A 16099-nucleotide genomic window follows, 5' to 3' on the forward strand; every position below is an offset into this window, starting at 1 on the left:
AGAAGGCCAGAAGGCGCGGGTGCCCTGAGAGCCCTGGCCCCTCATCCGCCAAACCTTCCCTGCTCAGGTTTCCACAGCGCTCTCCTAATGAGGGTGCTGCTCAGGCGGCTCTTAATGAGGAGCTAATCTGAACCACCTGTTGAGAAATCCCCCGCAGGATCAGGAGCCCATGGAGCAGTTACATCTCCAACTCAAGCAGCAGCCAGGAGAAAGAGGTCACCTGTACCAGGCTGAGGTTTTCTCCCCCAGGCTCGCCGGCTGCCCACCCTGGTTTAAGGAACAAGCCATCAGACATGCTGGCACTTCCCTGGCTGTCCCATGGCAGGGATGGCTGCCACATCCTGCTGGGGAGCAGTGTGACCATCACCACTGTGGCGCTGGCTGGCTCCCTGTCCCGGCACAGCGGGTGCCAGGAGGGCCCCTGCTCGCTGGAAAGGTTTCACTGGCCCACAGGCAGCAATTAACAGCCCTCTGCTGCTGCAGACCTGGAGCACCTGCGGTACTGATTAGCATCGTTCAGGCTCCATGTGTTTCCCACTCCCCTCCTCCTCTGGGATTTCTGCTGCCTGTGAACAAACACGTGTCCCTGTGCTTCCTGCATGGTGGGCTTTGCAGAGAGCAATTCTGGCCTCAAACTGACCATTGCTGGGGTCTCATTTTCCTCTCGGCAGGCTTTTATCTGCAGCATGATGAGAGGTTCTTCCTTCCTTTTATTCATCTGTTTCTAAGTAATTACATTTATTGCACAGGGACCCGTACTTTCTCCTTTGTTTTGGGGGAACCCTGACTCTAGCTCACATGGCATATTCCCTGCAGCCTAATTTCCCAGGGTTTGACAAAACACCAGGTAACTATGTTTCCATTACATCTACGCAAGAGATTATGCCTCAGCCTGATAGAATTGAGAGAATTTTTTCCTCTGAGGCTAATCTGGTGTTGTCTGACCGATTGCTTTGGGTAGCAGTTGCCAGTTCAAACACCCCCCACCTCCACGGCCCCGTGTCCCTGCCTGTGCTGGTGTGCCTGTTAGGGGCTGTGTGGTGAAGTGGATCGGAAAACTGATCTATGTTAAAAATAACCCCGACCAAAGAAAAAGGTTATATTTAACTCCAGTCATTTTCCTGGGTCTGGTTCACTGCACAGACTCTCAAGCAGCAGCAGTGCTGTTGCACTGATGGGGTAGAGAGGAGATGAGGGTGAGGAGGCACGGAAAGCGCCGTTTGAGCCCACAAGGCTGCAGTTTGATAAGCATTTCTTTAAGTAGCCTAAATTGTGACTTCCATTTCCAGCTGACCCCCTCCTAGCTCAGCTCCATACTGCATCAGTCATTCTCTCCCTCGGCGCTATCTACACCCTCATGTGTTTGCAGCCTCACGTTTTCCCCTTGGCTGAATTTCTGTCATTTCCCTTTGTAAGCCGGTTCTTCTAGCCCTCTCATCCTTCTTCAACTTTTCTTTGAACTGCCTCAAATGTGCCAGCACTTTCATTGAAGTGGAATTCCCCAGACTGAGCGCAGATTTCCATATGCAGCTGCAGCGGGGTCTGCGGCGGGGCCGGTTCCCTGTGCGATCCAGAGGGCAGCACCTCCCTGCTCGCCATAGAAACCCCGGGTGTCAGCCTGCCTTTGACGGGCATTACCACCCATCTCTCTTTCAGCACAGGCACTTTCAAGCGACTCCTTCCCACTGAATGGCGATGCTGCGGTTTATTTCTTCCCCCAGGAGGCATCTGCTCTGCCTCCCTCCGTCGTCCTCCCCCTCGCACCCCCCCTCACCTCCTGCTTGATTGGTTTGATGGGCTGATGGTCAGACATCCACCTGGGAGAAAACTCTGTCCGCTGCAGACGCTTCTCCTGAAACAGGGTTGAGAATTGAGGGAAGGAAAAAGAGAGTGGAGGAAATTAGGGCACATCGGTGACACTGGCAGGAGAAACTCTGAGGGCTAGAAGTGACCATGAAATCCCTATTAGCTTTACAAGGGTAGCAAACAAGCAAACTGAACTCAATCCAAGAACAGCACGCTGACTGCAGAGCCTGTTTTACAAAGCCATCCAGCCAAAGGATCCCTTTCCAGATCTGTCCCACCTGGAAACACTCAGCTGACGGACAACACCCTTCAGAGTTTTGGGGCTTAGCTAGGACAGCTAAGCAGCCAGCGCCCCTTCAGCAAAGCCAGCAGAGAAAGGGCAGTAAAAGTGGAATCACAGGCAGTTTGCATAAAAAAGCCAGGCTGTAAATCGCAGCAGTTCAAAAGCACAGAGATCCCCTGCTAGCAGGAAAGGGCCACAGGACAGGCTGAAGACAGTAACCCCTTCAGCCACCCTACCTACACTGCTGTGCAATCACCAACCAGATCCTGGAACACCAACTCCAGCACTGCCACTGCATGGGGGACAGTCTTCCTCCCATCCACACATCCTCAACAGCCCCAACATCCATGGCACTTGCAGGCTGTAGGTGCAGGGAGCAGAACGGGCTGGCAGGCTGCTTGGATTTAGCTCTCCTTCACTCAGCAAGCATCCATGCTCTTGGAAGTGGTCAAAGAGAGGTAAACAGGATGTCATGTCTCCTCACCTTCTGCGCAATCATGTTGCAGATCTCCGGCAGGAAGTCTTCACTCAAGAGTTTGTAGAGCTGCCTCTCTCTAAGGGAAGTCCTCTCTCTGAAGCTCTCTGTGACCTGCCTCCACTCCTCTTCCGTCTGGCACAGCAACCACCATGTCCCACGGCCAGGCCCCTGGGACCCTTCAAAAACATGAAAGGATGTTATCTCCACAGCAGTTATGACTAACAGCTCCTCTCAATCCCTTCTCTCCTCAGGGCTCAGGAAGAGCAAAAGACACTGGCAAAGGCCACTGTTACAGAAAACATTCCATTTGCTGTAGACCCAAAGCTCTCTTCATGTACCAGAAGCACTGCTAACTCCGAGAGTGATGCCAAGATAGAGAGGAAGTACTCAGGGGAAGAAATAATGGTGCCACATGGCAACACACAGGTAGTGTGACATCCCTGTAGCAAGCCCACATTCCAGTTATTGCAGACTGGAGAAAAGAATTTAATTTGTTTTTTGTAATGGGGGCTGTCAGCCAGAGCAGGACATAGGGAACTGCAAATGCCTGATTTAGTCTGGCAGCAGAATAAAGTCATCAAAAAATAATGTAATTTGAAATAAGCTTTTTTTTTTAAAGCACTGCAAACCATTTCTACAGTGAAAAAAGTCCTCCTGCTCCCTGCAAATGAAATATTTTGTTTGCAGGCACTTAAAAGAGCAGAAGAGGAAGCGAAGGACAGGGTTCATCAGGGTGCCAGATGAGGGGAAGTTCCAAAAGTTCACATCCCATCCCTGCTCGATCCAGAGTGGGATTGAAGCAGATCACCCACTGCTCTGAAGCATGTCCCAACCACCAAGACACTTTGAGAGCTGTTCCACCTTGCGTGAAACATTTGAATATTAATTGTGAAGGAAGGGCTCTCTTGCATCGTGGTTGGAACACCCACCTGGAGATAGGGAATGTGATTCCTGCTCCACAAATGTGTACACAGAGCAGGGAAGCCTCATGGGTTGCAACTTGTATGCTTTTGCCCCAGGATGCTCTCTGAGCAGAAAAAGGCTGTTGCCCTTCTTTTTTTTTTTCCTAGAGTGGGGAAAGTTTAGGATCAAACACCTTCAGGCTGGGGGGTTCTCAACTCCCTCCAGACTTTTCTAGGGCTAACCACTGGCTCCCAGAAAGAAAGCAATGGTCTTCAGCACCACCGGCAGATGTCATGCACCTTCTGAACACATTTTCAAGCAAACTAACAATGAAAAACAAAAAGAAGTAAAAAAGCTGAACCTGACTGTGGGCCCTTTGTGGATCTGAGCTGCGAGTGGCTCTGAATGCAAGCTGTCAGGTTGTCCCAGGAAGGCTGGAAAGCTGCAGGCTCTCTCCAGGACCTGCCCTCTGTCAGGTGCCTGGGGTGCAGTGGCTGTGGCACAGAGTTTCAGCGCTGTGAATGCACTGGGGATTGGTAACTGAGACAGCAAAGGGCCAGCCCTGTGCTGGCTCTGCTGCTCTCTACACAAAGCCATCCATCCCTTGCCCACGTGCAGCAGGGAGCTTACCTGCATCCTGCCCCCAGAGCCTGCATCCTTGTTTCTCATTCCCTTGCCAGCTGCCCATGGACAACTCATTTCAATAGCAAACAGGACTGAGGCACTGCTTTGTGCCAGCAGAAGATTACTCTGCAGCTGAAGTGACACAATTTGCTGAAGACAATGATCTGATAAAACCCCCAGTGCCTCACGCGCATCGCTCCGGCTCTGCTGCCCGGCTCCGGAGAAGCCGGAGTGGCCGCCAGGAAATCTGAAGACAAAGAGCAAATGGAAGGAGGCACGGGAAAGACAATGCCAGCCTTGCCTTTTATTGCAAGGCAACAGGCAGGCCGAGTCCCTGGGTTTTGTGGAAGCCAGTGGATACACATGTATGACAAATGAGTCCCAGCTCCCTTGAACTCACTTTCACATCATGTTGCTAACTTGCTTTTCGCCTCGTTAACCCTTAGCTGGGTACCCCCAAGACACTGTATACCCCTCTCAGCTACCCAATGGCCACGAAGAAGGAAAAGTGAGAGGATCAAAAAGGTTCTTCCTTCCCTATCTTAGCATCACTGACTTGACTCTCTTCCCCATCTGAAAAAACACCTGCTAACAAGAGGGGTGTGTTTTCACCTTACCCCTGGGAGATTGAGGACCATTAGCAGCCTGCTTTTTTAGGTGAGCCCTTGAATTCCAGTGCATCCCAGAAGGTTAGGTTTCTCCATGGCAAACTCAGCCATGACAAAATAGGAAGCCTGCAGGTGCCCAGGCTCTAAAATGCCAGGCAGTCTGTAACACAAATCCCTCCTTCTAAACCTGGCCCCAACCACCAGCAGAAGGACTCTCCTGAGAAAGGCTGGGTTGTCTCTCCGGCATCTCTCTGGGTTTTAGTAATTTAAGAGTCTTATTAGTGGGTGGTTTCAACCCCAATACTGCAAAATCTCTTTACCATTTCTTATCTGAGTCTCGTGGATAAGCAAGCTTTCTTCTGCCTTCTCCCTGCCAAAAAAGAAAGCAAAGGAGTGATACGATAAGTACATCACATCACCAAAATGCAGCTGTTTCTGAAAAGAAGAATAGGGAACACCACAATTATCCAGTGCAGAGCAAAACCTTGAAAAGAACACTGCAGAACACGCATTTGATACATATTACAAATATATATTTATCATAGCTTTGTAAAGTTTTTGTAAGTGAATGGTGGAGGATGAAGTTTGGCAAGTACGGTATCTCAGTTCTTAAGGGAAGCATCCCAAAATCTATATGGACTCGAGTGTCCAGAGTTTCTGGCCTCAAGCCAAACAATGAAAGTATTCTTTATCAGGAGCAAATTCCCTAGCATTGCATGGTGGAACTGCATTTGAAGTGAGGTGGTTATAAGAGTGATGCCCACTGTTTCACCAAAGCTCAGTCAGAATCCGCTTTGGAGAGTAATCAAAGCATCCACCAAGTCTGAGCTTGTTTCACTTCTGAGTTGCTTTGAAATGATGGCTGCATGGTATATGCACAGTTATTGGGGGAACCACAGAAATACATTATACGTCCCTCTGGGAATGTATGTATTTTACATTTGTTGCAGGAAGAACCCTTCCATACCTCAGCAAATTTTCCTCCAGTAGTTTTTTCCGCTTTGGAGGTCGCCCTCGTCTCTTGCCCGTTTTCCCAGGAACATTTGGGGTGTTTGTCTGCCCCCCACATACCCTGAAAAATGGCAAAACCACCATGAATATCTGCCAGCAAGGCAACCGGGGCTGGCAGGATGGGAAAAGGGCACAGAAATCGGAACAGCTGCTAGGATCCCAACCAAAGGAGGGATTAAATCAGAGCAGCAACAGGACGGGGAGGGGAGAGGAGGGATTCCCACTGGCTGGGAGCCTGGTCTGGGAGCCGCCGGTGCGGGGCAGACAGGCAGGAATGCGGTGGGGCAGGCAGCATCGCTCCCACAGCAGGCTCTGCCGGTGCCACAAAGGCTGCAGGCTGCCTGGACACAATGCATGGCTGCATGGCAGCCCCCAGCCTGCTTGGCAACTCGGGTCCCGCCCGCACTGCCCCTCCCCAGGCCCCACTCCCCCCGGCACAACAGCAGTCAGGCGGAGGAGTCCCCTCCAGCCTGGGCTGTCGCCCCTGCACCCAGACACGGGAGGGGGTGTGTGAGGGGCTGTTACCTGTCTGCAGCCAGCTCCCCGTTGGGTTTGCCCTGCACCGGCTCCTCCTTGTACATCCTGGTGCCGTAGAAGTACCAGTACAGGGCGCCGCTGCTGTCCTCGCCCAGCGGCTCCACGCGCAGGCTGTCGGCGTCCAAGCCCTGCGCCCACCGGGAGCCCCCCGCCAGACGGTGACAAGTTGAAAAGCGGCCACATTGTCACACAAAACATGATGACACCCCTCGGTAAACACCTCCCTCCCTCCTTCCTTCCCTCCCACCATGCCACAGCAGCAGTACAGCTGCTCCTCCCGGCCGAGCTGGGAAAATGTTACTCCAGGGGGAAGATGACGTTCTCTCTCTGTCCAGGGAGGGATTTAGATTGGCATCTCTAATTTGAATGGCCTCTCTCGTTTTAACATTTCATCTCTGGTGCTCCTGACAGGGAAGGTCTAATTAGTGCTGGCGACAGTCACGCACAGCCCTGAGAAGCTCCCTCCCCCCCTCCCCTGCTCTACCCTCCCCCAGCTCCCCCAGTATACTTCATCCCCATCCTTTCATCTCACAGCATCCCTCAGCAAGGCAGCAGTCTCTACTCTCACAGCCCTGCCATTACCATTAAAGCACCTCCAAATTCACTCTTGGCAGAAAGAGTAGCCAATGAAGCCAACTTCCTTAGTGACTCCCATGTTATGAATACATCCACACAGGACAAGGGCCCAAGTTCTGAGCAAGGCAGAGGAGGGCAAAGGGATCTGCTGACCCACTGTGACCCCTTCTCATCCCAGGAAGATTCTGATCTGGCCCAGCTTCTGTGGCCGCACAGTTTCCCTCCTCCCTGCTGCCCAAAGCACCTTGAGGAGGTCGAAGACATCGTCTGCGTCGAGGCGGTAGTCGCAGAGGCGGTGCAGGATCTCCACCCGCGTGCGCAGGGGCAGCTCCTGGAAAGTGCACTCCCTCAGAGGGTTGGGCTTCCCTTCCTCCAGCTCCCAGCGGTAGTTGATGATGTCCTCCAGGTAGCTGTGAAATGTCTGGGATCTAACCAAGGAAGAAAAGAATCCCACACACTTACTGTAGTTTGCCATGTCCAGAAACACCTGGTGCACCAAGCAACTGCAACCAACACAATGCAGAGACAGAGAGCACCCGAAGGAAAACCATTGGCTATGGTGGGTGCAGCTCCATCATTCACATTCCCAAAACACAGCAATCTCATTGCAACATCACAGGATATCATGTCACAGGCAGCTTTTTATACACAGACTTATTTCTTTCTAAGCAGAATGAGCCAAACATGGTAGCAACTCATCTCCTTTCTATCCCCATGGGCAATGCCTTGTGCTAGCATCAACAGCCACCCTTAACTAAAATGGGGTGCAACAAAATTTGAGTCTGCTCCCCTTCCAACTTGTACCATTTGATGTGGAGACAATTTTCTTCAGATTTCCCTTTGCCCTTCACATCTGTCATTGCCAAGTCCTGCTCCTCTCAACTTCTAAAGAAATTTTCATGCGTGGTTCAGCAGCTTGAGACTTTGCATAGCTGATTGCTTCCTCCCCACTTTGCTGCTGTATGTAGTCCCTGGCCTCCTCTCTCTCCATCCCCACAGGTGCTGCCACTTTCTGCCTGTTCCTCCACTGGTGGCTCTGGCAGGACATCTGCACAGCCCACCTCACACATGTGGCTTGGACACTGCCACACAACAAGGCTCATCCCCAATGGGAGTGCACCTCCCAAAAAGGAGTCAGTACAGAGGACTCCCCTGTCTGTACTCTCCCAGATCATCAAGCTGAACACTTGAGCTCTTAATAAACATTACTATTAAAATGATCTTTCTGATTTTCTAGCTGGGTCACATTAAGTCCTACTTTCACTGCCAGCAGTTCATTATAAAACCCAGGGAAGCAGATATTTCTCACCCTCATCTAGCACTGAGAGTGAATGTCCCTATATGACACATTTAAGACCACTGATGGAGCTTATGGCTAAAAGAACTCCTGTCTATATTTCATTGAGACTTAAGCCTTTACTCTGAATGCCCAAAATGTCAGGGGAAGGAATTTCAGGAAAAAGGGCCATGTTCCTAAATATAAAACTTTCTGAAGATCTGTCCATATGACTTTGAGTCCTGAGAGTTGCCAGGCTCACTCAGCCTGCTGGAGTTGTGTAAAAGGGGACCCCCCCATGCCCCAGCCATTCTTGCACACACGGGAAGTCCATATGCCAGCAAGAACACCACTGGGTACACATTCCCACCAGCTCTCAAAAAGGCAGCTCCACTTGATAGGTTTTTGGCACAAGCAGATTACTCTATATGATTAATGGAACAGCGCCAGCACTACAGAATTGCATTTCCCTGAGAAATTGCTAACTTCTACAAAAGCTATTATATTTTAACAAAGAGGTGGAGGAGTGTGATCCAGCTGAAGAAAGATCATTAAAAGTCAACAAGAAGTTAGCTATTAGACAGGGGTCTTTGCACATTGGGTAAAGACCAGACTTCTTTGCAAGGACCACGACTGGACAGTGACTGTGAGAATGAGGGAACAGATGCCTCAAGCCATGTCCACCTGGCAGCATTTCCCTTCCTCCTTGGGTAGAGAGAAGCACAGATCACCCTGCAGATCTCTCCTCACCAGCCTGCTTCTTTCTGACGTCAAATGCAAGCTGACCTCCCAGAGATATCTGCTCTCACCATACCACTGTTATGAGCCCTCTGGTTGTATTTAACAACAGATGCTTGGGTGTACCTGGACCTAGTGCCCTCTGCAACCTGGAGTTTGCTCCATCTGCATGACACAGGCAAAGCATCAGTGTTCCCAAGTATTGTTGTTTCACATATTGTTGTATTGTCAGACAAATATAACTTGGAACAGCCCCCTATGCTGACAAAGTTCAGTCACAAAGAGAGGATTGACATTTTATGAAATGCCTCAGAACTGCCTCAAGTAGTAATTTTAGGGTGGAAACTACAGCAAACATCCTTTTTTAAAGTGAGATATTCAGTACACAGTACACCTACCTGAAGTAGCTGTGCATTCCTGCATTGTCTTTCTCAAACACCCCAAGACGTAACTTCCAGCAAGGAAGGACTTTCACTTGGGAAAAGGGGCAATAATAGATTCCCTTTACAGACTTTTTAAGAGTGGTATTTGATAATGTATCTTAAATGTCAGATATTTACAGAAGCCATTAGATTAAAAAAAAGTAAAGAAAGAAAGAGAGAAAGAGAAAGAGAGAAAGAGAGAGAAAGAGAGAGAAAGAGAGAGAAAGAGAGAGAAAGAGAGAGAAAGAGAGAGAAAGAGAGAAAGAGAGGAGGGAGGGAGGGAGGGAGGGGAGAGGAGAGGAGAGGGGAGGGGAGCGGAGCGGAGCGGAGCGGAGCGGAGCGGAGCGAAGAGAAGAGAAGAGAAGAGAAGAGAAGAGAAGAGAAGAGAAGAGAAGAGAAGAGAAGAGAAGAGAAGAGAAGAGAAGAGAAGAGAAGAGAAGAGAAGAGAAGAGAAGAGAAGAGAAGAGAAGAGAAGAGAAGAGAAGAGAAGAGAAGAGAAGAGAAGAGAAGAGAAGAGAAGAGAGCAGCTTTGATTGTCTACCCAGAACAGAAACAGTGACTAGAACATCTTTTCCTGAAAGCAGTAAAGCATCGCTTGTATTTGGATGCTTAGTCCAGAACCAGAAGGCAAATGATTGTAAGCTCTCAGACAGCATTTGAGTTTCAGCCCCACAAGTTCAGTTCTTCAACTCTGCCAGAGCTCAAGGCAGATGATTATTTCATCAAATCTGATAAAGTGGTTCTGGCTATTTCCAATAAAATGGACTGAAAAAGCAGTTTCCCTAGGATCCTGAATAACTAGTGGATGAAAAGGATTGCCAGGAAGAAACCACAAAAGTAAAAGGGTTCTATCTACTCCTATTTTTTTTCCTACCTAAAAAAAAGCAGGAAGGCATGGCTCAGACAGATACTTTTACCACTTGCATGAGTTCACTTATCTTGCTTTATCATTTTGGCTGCTCTCAAAGAAAGCTGATCCAGGAAGCTGTTTAATTCCAGAAGATCATTTGAAATCTTTGCCTATGTAACTCTCCTTCCCCCTAGGGACTGGCTCTGTTGATTTAACCAATTTGGTTTTAGTTTGACTTTCACATAAGTGGCTAACACTAGAAATTTCCGCCGTCCACCCGGTGTTCAGTGCATTACAAGCTCTGTTCTTAAGAGTACTTTTGAGTTCCTACCCCCATCAATTTTCAAAGACAGCTACTGTGCATTTGTCGCTTTGAATAAGGATAGAAATAAGAACCAGAGATGGGAAACAGATGTCGTAAGGCATTCCCAATCACTCTCAATCTTACCCAATTTATATTTTCCTTCTTAATGGGAACCGACCTCTTTTCTCCAGACAAATGTATGGTGCTCGTCTTCACCCTGTCTGCCACACCTACAGCTAGTTTCACTTACCCCATCTCTTATATTTCCCTTTGAAAAAGTTTCTGAAACAGTTCTCTTGGTTTGGAAAAGAAAATATGCAGGGAGGACAGCAATCTATGAGAACCCTGCCCTTGGGGTTCTTCCATGCTCAAAGCAGAAATGCCCAGGAATAATTGTTTAGAATTACCTATAAAATTAAAACCCAAGAATCAGAGAGACTGGATGCAGGAATGGAATTACCTGGATACAGTCTGTTAAATACCCTTCTTTCAAGCTCAGCAGTAGGACACCAATACACTTGAAAGTCCTACAGAGTCTCTGCTGCAGCTGAGAACCTCCAAAATCTCTTTTGTCAGTGGGAAGAGGGCAGGAAGGAAATCACTGAGCTGAGGAGACAGATGTATCTCTTCTCCAGAGGTTCTCAGCATCACTGAGATGTGTAAAAACACTCAGCAAGTGGAGGCAGTGTCAGGTCAGTCATGTCCTTTTCTCTACAAACTGGAGCATTCCCAAGGAGGTTGAACTGGTACCTGGGCACATTCTGTCTCAGGGCATGTGTCCAAAGGAAAACCAACCGTCTTCTGAAAGTAGATTGGGAGTCTCAGAAACAATTTACAAGAAAAGTGTGAGACCACGGGCCACGACTCTCACCACCTCTCAACCACTTCCTGATGTGTAGCACAGGCAGCTTCCACACAGCTCAGTAACCAAGGAAAAGTACTACAGAGATCAGCTACAACAGATCAGAAAAGGTACCTCGAAGAACTCTGCAGATCTAAAACTTCTCCCATGCCAACTTGACTAGCACCATTAATATTTCATAAAACAGATAAACTTTCCCTCACTTGTCAAAACATCCCTTGCTTTGCAGTTGCCCCCTGATGTGCAAAGCAATTTGGATAGCTGTAGTGGGGCAGTGGTGGAATGGTACATGCATATCTATGTGGTACATCCCACGTGGATGCAGATGATTTTTCAAGAGCCCAGCGCAATTCTTAGTCTTATCCCTGGCTACACTCTGAAACCACAGGGCTGTTGTCAGAGGTCCCTATCTTTTGCTGCAAAGATTAGAAAGGAGGTCGAAGCTGAATTGCAACTGTGGTTGAAAGTTTTAATCGTATGTTGCATATACAAAGAGAAATCTGGGGCACAGGGAAGGACACGACCCAGCACATCTGTGTCAAAGGGGAGGAACAGCGTCAGACAATCCACAAGAGTACCACCGAGGCTGCAGCTCAAGTTGCCTGTGATCTTTAGCAGCAGCTGCAGAAAAATCAGGGCATAAAGAAGATGGAGCAAGTTGAGGGAGGGGCTCCTCTCCCCACCATGGGTATCAGCGCCCAGAGCAGCCAGAGAAATGATCCAGCCCTGACAGCTCAGCGCCGCAGCCCGGCCATCTGCTGCCCGGCTGCCTCCCAAAGAGGGAGGTTTCTCTGTGCTCCAGAGAGGGGAGCTGAGGACTCCTCCCCCTGCCTGGCAATCCCAGTGTTTTCCCCTGCTCAAAGGAGAGGCACCCTTCCCATCTCCCTGGCTTTGAACGTGTGGGGTCACGCTCTGCTGTCAGAAAAAAGAAGCTTAGCCACTTCTCCCGTCACCGTGCCCAGCTTCCTAGAGGGGCTCGTTTGGAGACCTCAGGAACAGAGGGTGAGAATTTCACAGAGCTGATGGGATATATGGAAAAATTTGGTTGGAGCTTCTGGTGTGCACGTTTGGCAGGGAACAGCTGCACCTAGAGACCCCAGCCCCACAGGGACCCTGTAGGAGCAAACTCAATGTGAAATTCCTTCTGAACAAATTGGGGCTGGAATTATGTGTACAGACACACAATGCTTATTTTTTTTATCCTCATGCCCAAAGGAAGCGGAGTCACTTGTGCTTTTAGTTTTAAAGACTCCAAAGTAAATCAAATCTTGGCTGGAAAACTGTAAACAAAATCAAGCCAAACAAACAAAAGCTAAACCAAACACTGATTCAGTAAGAGAGTCCCCGTGTCAATCTGTGCTTCCTGCAGGCAGCATGCCATGGCCCAAGTGTGGAATTACTGTCACAGCACATTGCCCTATCTGGTCTACTGCTGCCAATTTTTTTACAAGCCCTCCCCCACACACATCTCTAAAAAAAAACCCTAAAACCCACCCCTCACAAAATCTCTGGTCCTATGGGAGCAAATATTGGATTAAAGGAAACATTAGAGTAAGGAGCTGAAATATTTGAGACAAAATTTAACCAACAATGTTTGGACACTGCTGGCACACACAAATAAGCCTTCTGAAAGTGTAGATGCCAAATAATTGCCTGGACCCACTAGCTAGAATATCTATCATGTTGACAGTGTTTTAAGTCTCTTGTTTCATTTAATTTACAAAATGCAATGGAAGAGTAAATACTGGCATGCTCTTGAGCTAAAACTGCTGGGAAAAAGGCAAGGCTGACCTGCATCTAATCCCAGACAGTATATTGTTCTTGAGATTAACACCAAGAACCCTGACAAAACCAGAGGATGACAGAGAGCAGGAACAACAACAGACCTCTTCCAACTCCTGTCCAAGAGCTGTATGTGGGAGGAACATGGAAAACAAGACTGGGAGAGCCCAGCCTTTCTACCAAAGACCATTTGAAGACAAATGTAATTACTCTTGAAGTTCCTATTACAGAGTTAGCCACTAAGGGAAATAACAGAGGTGATACTTCTGTCCAGTAAAGGCTTTAAAAGCTGAAAAAGACTTGAATGCATTCGGTCACCCCGCACAAGTGTGGATTTTAGGAGGTTCTCAGTACTAAATGAAAAAAGACTTCTTGGGCATCTAATTCACAGCACACAAGAGAACTGGCTTTGCCTCTGTGATCTCTCCAGTTAAAAAAAAAAAAATCTGGGTCTTACCAGAACAGACGTTTTATAATGGAATTAATTTGATGGACTGAAGATATTTCACCTTATGGGCTGGCACCTTTTAAGTTCTGAATTGGCAAAAAGGCACCAGCTTGGTGTTGGGAGTCACTCAGGTGTTAATGAGAGCATTAACTGACAGATGGCATTCAAGATATTTCTCGCCTCTCCAATGAAGACAGCTCCTTTGCTGCAGCAGAGATCAGGAAAGCTTAATTCTTAACAAGCATACAATGCTTTGGCACAAAGGCAAGCCCTCTGGAAGAGAATGGGAAGGATTCAGGGTTTGCTGGGATGACCTCAGTCAAACATCATTAACAGGGTCAGGAGAAGCAAAGCCTATTTCAGAAGAAAAAAAAATAATGTAAGGGCCCCCATGATCAATCTATCGTGGCTTGTCAGAAAGAGAAAGCTTAGGCTGACCTTAGAAGCAATATGAGTTACTACTACCAGCCTGACCTTGAGCTCTCATGTAACAATGGAGACCTTTTTTTTACTGTATTAATGAGCTTTCTTATCTGAGGTGGGGGAGGAAGCTTCATGGACCTGCTTGTACTTCACCTTCAATTTACCCTGCTGAGAAACCAAGTCAAGTATGATGCAGAGGCAAAGAGATACTACCCCATCCTCCAGGGGGAGAGAGGGCTGGAGAGGAATCCTTCCAAGCCCCATGTATGCAGCTGGCTCAGGAGGTGTGCAAGCCAACAGAGAGCACATATTGCTCAGACCAAGGGCCAATTGTCTCCAGAGTGACCAAACTGCCTGAGGCCCAAGGGAATGTTCTGTCTCTCCACAGAGTATTCCCTGCAGCAGAGCAAAATGACCAAAGAGATCCAGGAGTCATGACCTTGGACTTTTAACAGCCACATTTAGCAGTGCCACTATCTGCACCACTGATGGGGACAGACCTCAAAAGTTCCAGCCAAGGACAGTCTGGAGGGAGCAGTAACTCCACACCATACTTGTGACAGACCTTGGCAAGGTCCAACAAGGCAGAGCTCTTATGATGAAGGAAACACACACACTCAGACACATCCTGCTTTTCAGTGCCTGTTTTGAATCATGCCTGGAGAAAACCTGCTGTAGTGGCTGTGAACAAGAGTACTGCTGACATTAACGGACCCTGAAAGAGATCACAAAGTAGGGGGGGAAAACATTCAAATTACATTGATCAGACCTCCAGAGTGGAGTTCCTCCTCCCAGAGTTGTAAAGACAGCAGAGATTGCTGGAGCACAAGACCACCACAAGGCATGTACAGGTCTGCCTTTTGTCCTCCATGGCAAGCTAGAACTAGTTTTTTGAATGCAGACATTGCCCAAACCTCAGTAATTCTGTGGCTTACCTATGTGGCCATCAGGTAAGGGAAGAGAAAGACATCTGAAGAGCTAAGCAGGTGGATGGCACGGGGCTCTCCACTCAGGACATTTTTCTTCACCATTGCTGAACATGGGAATACAATCTTTCTACATCAGAACCATTGTTTTGTTTCAAAATAGAAGGACAAAAGATTACCTAGTTAGCAAACGTTAATGAGCAGCAGCTTTTCCCTAAAACAATCTGGCTTAACTCCAAGATTTGGCAGTCTGAAATGTAACCAACTGGAGGCTTCCACTTCCATGGAAGATCCATGTCTTCCACAAAAGTAAGGGAAAGCAGAGTAATTTCAGCACCCTAGCAATTCCTGTTCCCTGCTCCTCATTTGTCCATCCCATAACTCACTTCCAGAACTCAAATGTGACAGAGACCACCTCAAGAATATGCTGAAGTGATGCTTAGAGAAAACATCAGGGTTCTGGACCTTTCCTCCAACATGGTAACACTAAGCTAGGACAGGAGGTTCACCAGCAGAAGGGCGGCACAATCCTGCTAAAGAAATCCAACTTACATGGTTGGATCTAATTTACATGGTTGGATTTACATGGTGGACTTTCCACCCGAACTCCAAAAGTGTTCATCTTTAGAAGAGGGGGAAAAATCTATGAAAACCCGTGGCTGTCAGCAGCTATAAGAACCCTCCTGCTCCTTGTCTTCCTCCGTGTTCCATGCAATCAGGCCTGGGGAAGCTGGAAGGGGAGCTGGCAGACATGCTGCATCCCACAGAGAAGCAGAATGAGAACAGCTCTGGAGCGAGGCAGTCTCTGGGGAGGCAGGGAGAATGGAGAGCTGATGTGGGCTGTCTGCTCTAATAAGGGATCACACCACAGGAGCATGTGTTGGCTTGACAGAAGCAAGTGCAGCCACTTAACCTGGCTATGACAGCTGAAGTGGGAGCGTTGCTTTGCCACCCCCAAAAACAGGGGGGTATGAAGGAAGAGAGGGGAAGGCATGAGGTCACCACAGCTGTCCACCCTTCAGGAACATTCCAGGTCTCCTTGTCCAGATTAGTCACCCCAGCCACAGCCTGAGCAACCATGGAAGTTGCCAGCTTGGGCTCCTTAGCATTACTAGACCATGCTCAGCAAGTCTCAAACTAGATGGAGATGCCCTTTTACCTTCCCTGAGCTGGTATGTGCTGCCTCCCACCCTTTTTCCCTTGTACAAAGGACAGGAGGCAGCAAGTCCACTCCTCCCAAGG

At 48.5% G+C, this 16099-nt stretch overlaps 1 protein-coding gene across 2 annotated transcripts in view; it reads right to left on the minus strand.

The window, feature by feature from the left end:
* The window catches only part of LOC115910068 (cat eye syndrome critical region protein 2), a 93672-nt gene that overhangs the window by 17182 nt on the left and 60391 nt on the right, over positions 1 to 16099 (minus strand). The window contains exons 3-8 of one of the 2 annotated variants that reach the window (XM_030959888.1): positions 7071 to 7254; positions 6239 to 6378; positions 5670 to 5774; positions 5023 to 5072; positions 2574 to 2743; positions 1775 to 1852 (exon numbers count right to left, since the gene is read on the minus strand). In XM_030959888.1, the coding sequence (XP_030815748.1) occupies positions 1775 to 1852; positions 2574 to 2743; positions 5023 to 5072; positions 5670 to 5774; positions 6239 to 6294 (459 nt within the window). In that variant the 5' untranslated portion in view covers positions 6295 to 6378; positions 7071 to 7254. Of the gene's footprint in view, positions 1 to 1774; positions 1853 to 2573; positions 2744 to 5022; positions 5073 to 5669; positions 5775 to 6238; positions 6379 to 7070; positions 7255 to 16099 lie in introns of those variants that run through there. The other variant, XM_030959889.1, reaches the window with a different exon arrangement.

Source organism: Camarhynchus parvulus, chromosome 1A, assembly GCF_901933205.1.
Source record: "Camarhynchus parvulus chromosome 1A, STF_HiC, whole genome shotgun sequence".
Taxonomy (NCBI): domain Eukaryota; kingdom Metazoa; phylum Chordata; class Aves; order Passeriformes; family Thraupidae; genus Camarhynchus; species Camarhynchus parvulus.